Source organism: Stegodyphus dumicola, chromosome 6, assembly GCF_044657685.1.
Source record: "Stegodyphus dumicola isolate Sdum_Otavi_A_Nest chromosome 6, ASM4465768v1".
Lineage (NCBI taxonomy): Eukaryota > Metazoa > Arthropoda > Arachnida > Araneae > Eresidae > Stegodyphus > Stegodyphus dumicola.
The window spans coordinates 219,882,111-219,894,410 of record NC_140773.1 but is presented as its reverse complement, the minus strand read 5'-3'; the positions used below and the strand labels follow the sequence as shown (position 1 = coordinate 219,894,410).

The window sequence follows — 12,300 nt, the reverse complement described above, 5'->3', positions numbered from 1 at the left end:
ATAATCTTTAGAACATTATCAAAAGTGTTCAGATGAAAAATTCTCATTTTAGTTATTTAGAGTAAGTAATTGGTTTCCCTTTAAACATCAGGTTACTTCTGGTTTCGGCTTAGAACAAGAACAGCTATAACATGAGAAAGATGAGTCATTTAATGCACGATTTCGTTGCTGAGAAGAAAAAAATAGCATTAAGATGCACATTATGTCATTGTCTCTTGTGTTTGTAATCACTGTTTAACGTCTGTAACCTTGACGCAGATGACTGGTTTGTCTGTGAGTTACAGGAAAACACAATTCATTACTTTCTATTACTGACATTTAATTTAAGATCTGCAAAGCTTTGATAGTTTGGATGAACTTTCCTTTTTTTATGTAATTTAGCTATGAAGAATTCTTTGTCAATGAATTCATAAAACCAAAATCTTGATATCTTTAGAAGAGGATCCGTTTGCGGAATTACAAAGTGGTGATTCCACGGAACATGGTGTTATGCAGAACAACCTTCCTGCCGTTTGAATGTATGCGGGAATATCTCTGTGATTTATAACACATCTGATACGTACATAGGATTTATAGTATTTCGGACTGAGAATTTTATAACTATAACGTTGCGCGCCTCTAACTAGCACGCAACCAAGAGGTGACTGTGAAAGCTTGTATAAACCACAGAGTCTTATAAAGGGTTTAAGTCCCTTTTTATTCAACGTAATAAATTACAATGGCGTCCTCTTGACGCTTACAGACTGTGCCCACTAGGCAGTCAAATAAAAATAAGAACCTGAAAAGAAAGTAAAGACAATATTCTAACTACGAGGCTCTCTAAAATAACTAACTCACCGTGTTTTACAATACCGCTGCTAATTCAGCAGACTTGAAGCTCACTGGAACAATTGCAACTACTTCCCGCCAAGCACATAGGCCGCAACGCGGGGTTCTTCAATTCTCGATCTCTACCTCCGCGCTCGCTAAGTAAGAATAACTCTCTCACCGAACTCGTTTCCTTCTATTTAAATCATACTACTTCCGCTGATAATTTGAATGCTTGCGCGTTCTACTCAAATTTACATATTCTGGCATTGGCAGTTCCAGGGCAAAGTAAGGATTGACAGGAAAGATAGTTTAAACTTAAAATAAATGTTAGTTAAAATAAATATAAACCCTACATTTGCCGTTGCCAGAATTTGGAAAACTTGGAAGCAGGTCCTACAAACGACCTGTTGTAAGTTTATCTAATTCTGAACTAACTGGCGAAAGCCTCGTTTACACTAAAAAAATCTTATGTAACAATTATATATTAAAATTCTGTTATTCGTTACAAAGCTTTCTTCTTACAGCCACTTTTCCTGGACTTCATCAATCAATCTTGGTCTTTCCTTCCAGCATCTGGAAGGAATAAGTATCAGTATCTTTCTACATACATTATAATTTACACTTTCTTGACACAATACATTTTTGTTTTTAACGTTTCGTTTTTCTTAGTTATTGCTTACTTCACATTCATTCAATTTTTCAAGCATTAATTTAACTTTACCCTGGCTCTCCACCATGTGTGGTGTCAAACGGGAATATTCGTGTTTTAGTCTTACAACACTTCCCCTAACCACCATGATTTGTTAGAATTCAACAACCAAATAGACACACCTTAATCGACATTCTACAACTCAATGAGCTACTTTAATATTCTTAAAAATTCAAATGTAGGTGGAGAACCCTACAAAACACATTCATTCTAACTTCCCCCTCATTCATCTTTAAACATGCAGGCTTTCGCTCTAAAGCATGACTTTACAGTTTAATACTTAAATTTTGACTTTATTGCTTTTAAGCATTCACTTTTAGCATCTACAATTTTATGCTTCTAGACTAAATTCTACTTTTACATAACATGCAAGTATTTACATACATTTACAAAAGTTTAATACATATGCTTTTTACAATTTACCATAAAATGAATAAGAGAAAATAAATTTTTACTTTACTCATTCTTCGCCAAGCTGGCGGCACTGAAACTAAAATTCTTATTAGTACAAGAATACGAAGTTATTTTTATCTCCGGCCAAATTTTGGCTTTAACATAACAGAATTAGTCTTTCGACCAACAGAAAATGCTTGTTTTTAGCTTTTACACTTAAAGAAAATAATACTTTTGCCTTAGCTAAATAAAGTAAAACAAAACTAAGTCTCAACCGAGACATATTGACTTTCGTCAAAACATAGAACTTCGTACTTATGCATAACATTTCGGAACAAAAGAGAACAATATTTATAGAAGGTTTTAACTTATCTTTGAGTTTTCGATGCTTGAAATTCCGTCATCCGTTTTTGACAAAATTGATCCCAAGTTAGAGGTGTCATGGATGTCAATCTTCTCCTTATTGATCTCCGAGTGTCGTCCCCGTTGCTCTTTCTTTTGCGTCCTCTACATGCTGGCCTCTTGACGGAGTAATCGTCTGGTTGTTGGCCTTTGCGTTTCTGCCTGGGACGGCTGGTCGTGACGTCCTCCGGTCTGGAGTCCTTCTTGAATTTCTTCTGTTCGTCGTATTTTTGTGCCTCCTGTTGGCGTTTCAGTTTCCGGAACGGCGGCCTTGCTGGCACCTGACTCTGTGGCCGTGTGCGCGTTCTTCTTGATGTGTAATTTCTCCTGCCATCTTTTGTAGGTGGTGTTTTCGTCTTTACCACGGTTTCTTTACCCGGTTCATCTGTATTTTTGTTTTTCTTAAACGCCGGAGTTTGAAAATCCTTTTTTCTTTTTGATACCGACGTCCGGGTTGTAGAAGTGCTAGGTCTCTCTTCAGTTCTCCGTTTCTTGGGTGGTGGAATAGTTGTTGCAGTCTCTGGCCCTTCTATTTCGTTTAGACTTGAGTCCTGCAAGAAACTTTTAAGGATTTCAAAATCATTTGGATTATAGTATTTTTTCACCTGGTCGGGACTTGCTTTACAGATTTCCCCTCTCTCGTTTTTAAGATATAAGACTACTCCTTTGATTTCCTGAATTACATAGGGGCCTTCAAACTTTGGAGCTAGCTTTGCCATAAAATTGTCTGGGGCACTTGATAAAGAAAATTTCCGTTTCAATACTTTATCCCCAACTTTAAAATCTGCTTCACGGCGTTTTCTATCATAATAAATTTTCTGTCTATTTCTTGCCGTATCCGAGGTTTTAAGTGCCTGATCAATTAGCTTTTGCACGTCCTTTTGTCTAAATTCCTGCTCTCTTTGTTGCACAAAGAATAATTTATCTAAAGGCGTAATTAACTTTCTGCCTAAAAATAATTCTGCTGGAGTTTTTCCCGTAGTATCATGATGTGCCGTTCTTAAAGCATAAGCTAATTCATTTATGTAGCCATCCCAGCGCTTGTGATGTGTGCTAACGTAACTGCGAATTATTTTTACAATGTTTTTATTAACTCTTTCTGCTATGTTAGCCTGTGGTCTATACGGAACCATTTTGATATGGCGTATATCAAGTCCATTGCATATGTTTTCAAATATTTGACTAATGAATTGTTTTCCGTTATCGCTAATAACTTTTATCGGTGCACCGTATTTTAAAATGTATCTGTGTAAGAATGCATCTGCGACTGTTTTGGCTGACGCGCGTTTAAGTGGAACAATTTCTATCCATTTTGAAAAATGATCTACTATTACTAAAAGAAAACGATTTTTATTTAACTCGCTCTGGGGGAAGGGACCAAGGAGATCTATGCCTAAAATTTCATTCGGAAATATAGCGCGAATGCTATTTAAGTACCCGGCCGGGCTGTAATTAATATCATTTATTAACTGACATTGATTGCAGGACCTGACATACGCCGTTACTATTTTGTATAATTGCGGGAAATATACCGCCTCGCGTACCCTTTTTAAAGTCTTTCTGACCCCGAGGTGGCCCGCTGTTTTTTTTTTCGTGCAACTCCCTCAAAATGCTTAATCGAAGCGAGGCTGGGATGACTGGCTTATACTCAAGATTTTCGTTTGTTGTTTTCGTATAGAATAATAAATTATCTATTATTTCATAGTTTTTTGCTCTATTTCTTATCGCATCGATATCTGTGTGCTCAAAGCTTTCGGGGTCTTTCAAATAAGCATAGATATTTCCAAATTCAGGATCAGCTTTCAGTTCAGTAATAACCGTATCTCTAGAATCTAAAATTTTTGAAGTCAACACAGCGCATTTAAGTTCATTTCCTTCATCGTCCAGTTTTATACGAGAAAGTGCGTCAGCTACATTGTTTTCCTTACCCGGTTTATATTTTATTGTGATATTATATTCTTGGAGTTTTAAAGCCCATCTTATTAACCTGGGCGTTAGGTTTTTTCCCGAGTAAAGTCTACCAACAGCCGCATGATCCGAAAAGACTGTTACTGGCGATTTGCCGAAATAAACTCGAAATTTGTGTACAGCCATTAATATGGCTAATGTTTCTCTTTCTGTAGCTGTATAATTCCTTTGTGTTTGATTCAATGTTTTACTAAAAAATGCCAGCGGATGGTTATTTTGCATAAGAACCGCACCCACCGCATAGTCTGATGCATCTGCCGCAATTTCCAGGTTTTCGTCCCCCTCAGGGAATTTTAAAACAGGGGCATTAATAAGCGCTTCTTTTAATCTTTCAAAAGCTGTGTTCGCTTCCGCTGTCCACGTAAATTTACTCTTTTTTCTTTTGATTACTAAGAGTGGTTCAACAATATTAGCGAAATCTTTTATGAAAGATCGATAGTAAGAACATAATCCAAGGAAAGACGAAAGTTTCTTGGCGGTGTTGGGCGGTGGGAAATTCTTAATAGCTTTTATTTTTGAATCTTGCGTTTCTATACCCTTTTGCGAAATTTTATAACCGAGATATTTAAGTTCTTTAGTTGCGAACTTGCATTTTGAGGCGTTAATTGTAAGACCGGCCTCTTTTAATAATTTAAAAACTTGTTCGAGGTCATTAATGTGTTGTTCCAACGTATTACTCGTTATAATTATATCATCTAGATAAATTAAAGTAGATTTTCCTAGGACAGGCTTTAGAACAATGTCCATAGTTCTCTGGAATGTTGATGGGGCCCCACACAACCCAAAAGGCATGCGTAAAAATGCATAAGTGCCCGATTTTGTTATAAACGCGGTTTTATGTATATCTTCGGGTCTCATAGCTATTTGATAATATCCAGACGTTAAGTCCAAAGTAAACATATATCTCGTCGATTTGATCTGTCTAATGATCTCGTCTATAACCGGCAAAGGGTAAACTGGAAATTTAGTTATGCTATTTAGTTTTCTATAATCGATAGCAAACCTCCAAGCCCTTTTATCCGAAGGAGGAAACTCGTTCTTTTTCCTACATAGTACGACTGGACTCGCGTATTCACTATTTATGGGCGTTATTATTTTATTCTTTAACATCTCCTGAATATGTTCTTCGATGATTAAGTCTTTTTGTTTATCATAGCGATACGGTTTAGTCCTACAAGGTTTTTCGGCATTTAATTGAATCTTGTGAGTCACGATCTGACAGTTTCCCGGTTTTTCTGAAATCAAATGAGAAAAATTACTCACCACTTGCTGTATTGCTTTACTTTCCTGGTCATTTAAATGGCTAAGGTCCAATTCAGGTGTCTCCGCAGGTTCCACCACCCTCTGGTCCATCTCCAGCACCACGGAACTATCTTGAAAATTTAATTTGGCCCTCGCGGCCCTTAAGAAGTCCATACCTAAAATAAGAGAGTGTTGGAGGTCTTTCACCACAAAAATTAATACTTTGAGATTTTCCTCTTTTATCTGTAAGTTTAATGATACTTTCCCGATGCAGTGACATGTTTTTCCTTGCGCCGCTATAATTTCCGTATTTCTGGTTTTAAAGAGTCGTATCCTAAAAAAATTCTTTTTGAAGAACTTTTCACTCATGAAATTTCCTTCTGCCCCTGTATCGATGAGGGCTTCTACTGGTACATCGCCAACCAGGACTTGTATAATTGGTAGCTGTGAGTTTTTTACGATGACTGTATTTAGATGTCTATTTGAGGGTTTTTCTAAAACTTCCGGGGTCTGGACCCTCCCTTTCACAGGCCCCTCTAGTTGTTTAAAGCTTTCCTTTCAATCTGTGTCTTCTGGGTACGCGGATGCTTATTTTCAAATTTTCTTTTTGGGCCTTGACCTTTGAGTTTCGATGCGTTAGCTTGATAGTTCTTTCCCCCATATGAGCGATTTCCATTTCTGGTTTCCTCCTTCCTTCTGGTACTTTGAGAATATGTTTCCCCTCTCGCTCTTTCCGCTATTCTGCGATTTTGAAATTTCACCGCCAATTCGAAAAGTTCCTGCAATGTGGTTGGGTTTCTAATTTCAAAGTAGTCTTGAACAGCGGGTAACAATCTTGGTAATATTATTTCAATAATCTCCGCATCGGGTTTCTTGCCATACAGCATATCCGTTAGCTTGATTTTTCGTAAAATAAAGTCCGTCAATTGTGCTGTATCCCGTTGATAGAAACTATATAGCTCGGCTTCCAGCCGTGCGCGATCTTTCACTATGGGGAAGGCCTTTACTAACGATTTTTTGAAATTTTCAAATGTATACGTCGGGCTTCCAAATTCACCTAGAAGAAATTTGCCTATATTTTTCCACCATAGCGCGGCCTGTCCTCTTAGTGCTGATGTGGCAATAGCAACTTTTTGTCTTTCAGGCACAGGATAGAGCTGAAAGTGGTTTTCTATACCTTCTAAAAATACGGACACCGAATTTTTTCCGTCGAAATAGACGTTTGGCTTGATTGATGCTCTCAAAGTCTGGACCAGGTATCCAAATCCTTCTAACTGCGTTGTCATTTCTTGGTGTTGTCCAGCGGCTTCCATCCAGTTTTCGGCCATTTCAGTTCGATAAGTGTTCGGGCGCCAATATAACGTAGCGCGCCTCTAACTAGCACGCAACCAAGAGGTGACTGTGAAAGCTTGTATAAACCACAGAGTCTTATAAAGGGTTTAAGTCTCTTTTTATTCAACGTAATAAATTACAATGGCGTCCTCTTGACGCTTACAGACTGTGCCCACTAGGCAGTCAAATAAAAATAAGAACCTGAAAAGAAAGTAAAGACAATATTCTAACTACGAGGCTCTCTAAAATAACTAACTCACCGTGTTTTACAATACCGCTGCTAATTCAGCAGACTTGAAGCTCACTGGAACAATTGCAACTACTTCCCGCCAAGCACATAGGCCTCAACGCGGGGTTCTTCAATTCTCGATCTCTACCTCCGCGCTCGCTAAGTAAGAATAACTCTTTCACCGAACTCGTTTCCTTCTATTTAAATCATACTACTTCCGCTGATAATTTGAATGCTTGCGCGTTCTACTCAAATTTACATATTCTGGCATTGGCAGTTCCAGGGGAAAGTAAGGATTGACAGGAAAGATAGTTTAAACTTAAAATAAATGTTAGTTAAAATAAATATAAACCCTACATAACAATTATTATAATTAATAAATGGTATTTCTAATGCCATATATTACATAGCTCAGTAAAATATAATTGTTTGCGCATTGCATAGCAATTTGTTTTAGTTTTATTTCTAATTGTTATAATTTATGATTTATCTAAATCCTGGATTTATATTCAGTGATAATGTTTATACAAATTTGCATTTAATATAAGAAATGAATACCTGTACTCACAGGTTTTAGATAACGAATGTTTAAAGAGCTGCGGATTTAATTACTTTGGTTTCAACACTTATTCAGTGTATAAAGTTAAAGTTGATTTTCGCATCCTCGGCTACCAGAACTTTCGTGAAGAGTCTAGCGACTACTCGCTGGTCTTCTTACAGCTATAAGGATAAAGTCCAAAGAAGGGTTAAAATACCCTTTTATTCATTTGAAGAAATAACAACAGTCGGCCCCTCTCGGGCTTGCAGGAAAACTTTCGTTTGAGCTTTAAACTTAAGATGAAAAATAAAAAATTTGATGTGTACACCACATGACTTCCTTGTACGGGATATTAAATTATACGCATTTTTTCTTGCATTTTATTTAAACTTATTAGATTGAATTAAACCTACTTCGCCGACAGCGCATAAACCACAATAGAATAAATGCATTCTTTAAAATTCACTTTGTTTACCATAGCGACACTTTGGCACTAGGTTTACTTAACAGTATTATATTTCATTCATATTATAAATCAGAATGCACAAAATGTATATCATTTAAAGAATTATCTAATCGTTGCCACATGTTCTATTCAAATACTATAATAAAGCTAGAACTATGTATAAAAGAAATTAAGCGAACAAAACAAAAAAGAAACAGTTTTTCACAGACGATTGAGTTTTCTCATTTAATTAATTCAGTTCTCCCTTCGCGAGAAGGTAAAAATACATAAAAACTCAAAATATCTATATTAAAAATTACGAAGTAAATCTCAAACGCTTATTTCCTGGAAAAAATTCCAGAAAGAATTAAGCATGATTTAATTGGCAATAATAAATGAATGCGTTATCTTTGTTGTTGCGAAGCTAAGTTTCTCTAGATTGGCAACAAATCCACGAGTCTCCTGTTTCAAATGTAAACATCAATGGCCGCCATTAAAAACAGGCTTAGCGGCAATTAAACAACTTTAAAATTGCTGATAATTCTAAAAATATTGCACACAGATTTACTAAAGGCATAAAATCCTTAACCGGAAGATAAAAAAAACATAATTCAATCATTTTTAAAGCAAAAAATGTACAATTTACAAACATATAAGAGTAAAGCAACTGAGATCACTGAGCCGGGTAACAGAGTGGATATATTTATAAATATATTTATATATGTTTGGTGCGGCCGATTGCAGCCAAAATACGAGGTGCACATCTACATGTTATAGCAGTCCTACATACAAAATTTCAACTTTCTGAGGCTACTCGTTTTTAAGTTATGCGAGATACGTACGTACATACGTTCGTACAGACGGCACGAAAAATTCTCTTCAGAATTAATTTTAAAGCAGTTTTATAATTTTTTTGAAGGAAAAGAGTATTTTATTCTGTTCTTACGTACATATATCACGCAAAAACATCGTTAAATTGCATACGATAGCGGTCAAAATGGATATTTTCGTTGAAATATGCTGCCTGAAACTTTTCGCGATTACAATACTTCCTTTTTACTTCGTACAAGGAAGTAAAAACTAAATTAATTCTTACTAACTAAAATCTATTGAAGCTGTACGGAAATAACTAACCGAGCTGGCCCGTAAGTAAACCTCGCTGGCAAATACTAATAGACATGTGCCATTACGGCCGAACGTAGTAAGATAAACTTAAACAACGACGTGGCCCGAAGGTAGAACACGTTCCACTGAGAACTTGTGGGTTCTACGGAAGTGTCTGAACTTTCCATTAAATGCTGGTTCTACTTGCTATACATAAAACGCGATACTGAAAACTCATTCTGGTTGTAGGTGGAAAACAAGAATTTGAAGGAAAGGGTTTCAAAATTAAAAATAACTGTTAGAAAATTAAAATAATCCCTACAAGTGTTATATACTTTTATAATAAAGTGAATGTGTCTAGAAGTATAGAAGTATTTTTCTTGCAGAAGGTTTAATTAAATAAAAGACCACGCTTAAAACTTTTGAACATTTTCCCTTCAGTTTAAAACTATTTTGTGTTCCTAACGCATGTTATTTTTTCAGGACAAATTTCAGCATGTACAGAAGAAAGAAATATTCTCTAAAGGAAGCTGAGGAAGAATATATTTTATCAGCGGAATGCATAACCAGTACATGTAAATCCACGGATGATCTCAAAGAAAATGCAAAGTCAAATTATCGTAGCATAAGCTGCAGATCTTTCTTAGGTTTCTTTTATATTTTCATGTGCAGCATTTTTATTACGCTTTCATCCGTCATTGTCAAGAAGCTCAACTATATAGATCCAGGACAATTATCATTCATTCGAAATTTTGGCGTCTTCGTTGGCAGCTTACCTATTGCTGTTTATTACAACAAGAACATCTTAGGTCCGAAAGAGTTTCGGATTGCTTTAATAACCCGATCCCTTCTTGGGGCAACTGCACTTTATTTGAACCTAATGGCATTCAGGTATCTCCCACTTGCTGAAGCGGCCGTCATAATGTCAACTCTGCCAGCTTTGGCAGGAGTAACTGCAAGGTTATATCTTAAAGAACCTTGTGGTCTAGTGCAAGCATGTGCTACTGTTTTAACAGTATGCGGAGTACTTCTTTCTATTCAAATACCAGAGCTCATCAAGAAAAGACAAAATGTGGAGTTCAACAAGACCTACATAATAGGACTTGCCTGTGCTGTGGGTTGCGTTTTCATCCTTTCTGCAACTTTCGTGTTGGTCAGGAAGATGAAAGATGTCCATTTTTCAATTACAGTTATTTATTCGGGTTTTCTGGGAATGTTGGAAAACGGAGCAATTGCGGCTGCTGTATCTTCCTATTCTTCGCCACGATGTGGTTACGACACTTTCCTGATACTACTGATCGCAGCCTTTGGATTTTTAGGACTTTGCGGACTTATATTGGCCATACAGACAGAAGCTGTGGGTATTGTGACTGTAACAAAAGCTTCTTTAGATATTACCATCGCTATGGTGTTTCAAGTGATATTCTTTAACACTCATCCCAACATTTACAATGCGGGTGGTGCAATACTTGTTGTTCTTTGTATAGGAGTCATTGGTATTAGAAAATGGCTCCTAGAAATGCCAGAGGAAGCGACATTGAGAAAGAGGCTTAAATATTTATTGCTGTGAAGACCATTAGTATATCAACTAACATACCTAGCTGTTTAGACTGTATCAAAACAGATTTGCACAAGTAGAACTAAGAATTAAACAAGAGAGACTTTATACTGGACAATATTTATATGTTTATGTGAAAGGAATTTCTGTGTGCTGAGCACATGTTACACTAAGTAACAGCTTTTTACAAGAAAAGATACTTTATGGTATTATATATATTACAAAAATTTAAAAAAGAGATTAAAAGTGTCCTTAATAAAACTATAGAAAGTAATTTAACTACTTAATTTTAAACTATGTTCATGATGTTTTTAAAAAGTGAGAGAGAGAAGCAATATTCGATTCACTTACTTATTATAACAAATTACTTTATTGTAGCAAATTACTTTATTATAGGCAAATTACTTATTATAGGTTACTTATTGTAGCAAATTACTTTATTATAGGCAAATTACTTATTATAGGTTACTTATTACAGGCAAATTACTTATAGTAAATTACTTAATATAGTTTACTTATTATATCGAATCACCATACTTTCAACTATTGCAACTTTATGGACTGGTTTATAGGAAAACGACCTCCCCCCAAAGAAAAATAACAAATATTTTGCTTCAGGGAGTGTTTTGACAAATGAAGCAAATATCTTTGAAAAAATATTGAAGATATTCAGTGTAATATGACGTTAAGACGGAATATGAAATTTTATGAAGTCATGGTTCAAGAACAAAACGAAATTCAGCGGACACTGCTTTAGCAAATATTCTTTTGTATACAAAATGCATTATTTGTTTTTACAAATGTTTTCTTCTTAAATTATTTCCACTGCTTGCAGAACTTCGTTTTTTTTCACTGAAAATGTTTAACTGCAATTTTTTTTAGAATAAAGAAAAAATTTTTTTTTTTTTTTTGAATTTGCGTACTCTTTTTGTAAGTTATGTAAAAACATGCTTTTTAAATAATAACCTATTTACAATTTTTCTTTATTAATTAATCGTTATCTTATGAAAGAAATATAAATCATATGTTAGATAAACTCATTCATAACCTAAATATATCGATTTACCCACTTTTTGTGTACGTATTATGTGCTCCGCCCTTAGGCACTACACGGAAAGGGAGTGATGCCCCGTGGAGGTCGTTTTAAGGGAAACTGAATCGTATCCCCGTTACGCATGGGAAAAACCAAGAAAACGCTCATGCATCCAGCCCTTTCGCCGGAACTCGAACCCCCGGACCGAACTACCAGTACTCAGCGGCTTTTACCGCACGGCCGTTGGTGGGTCTGATTTAGCCACTTGTATGCATATATACAATTATATAAATTGATATATTTAGGTGATGACAATATTATTGAGCATAACTTGCTAAAAATGCAAAACGTGAAATTACATATAAATACATTAAACATTTTTTGAAAATAGTAAATATCCTGAGCAGATTATTGAATGTAGAAAATATACATTTTCTAGTCTCACAAACAATTTGCATGCGATTTATGCATATTCTGCACTAATAATCAGAATATGCATAATTCGCATGCAAGATAATTAGACATATTTTTCAGTCC

General features: G+C 35.6%; 3 protein-coding genes across 5 annotated transcripts in view; 2 read left to right on the top strand and 1 right to left on the bottom strand.

Moving 5' to 3' along the window:
- The window catches only part of LOC118184170 (solute carrier family 35 member G1-like), a 167,799-nt gene that overhangs the window by 60,516 nt on the left and 94,983 nt on the right, over window positions 1–12,300 (bottom strand). The gene's annotated exons all lie outside the window — the stretch shown is intronic.
- LOC118203040 (solute carrier family 35 member G1-like) overlaps window positions 1–12,300 on the top strand; it is a 119,761-nt gene that overhangs the window by 95,748 nt on the left and 11,713 nt on the right. The gene's annotated exons all lie outside the window — the stretch shown is intronic.
- Window positions 9,659–11,634, top strand: LOC118203042 (solute carrier family 35 member G1-like). Its single transcript, XM_035375285.2, has one exon. The coding sequence runs from the start codon at window positions 9,669–9,671 to the stop codon at window positions 10,740–10,742; it is 1,074 nt and encodes a 357-aa protein (XP_035231176.1). The 5' UTR covers window positions 9,659–9,668; the 3' UTR covers window positions 10,743–11,634.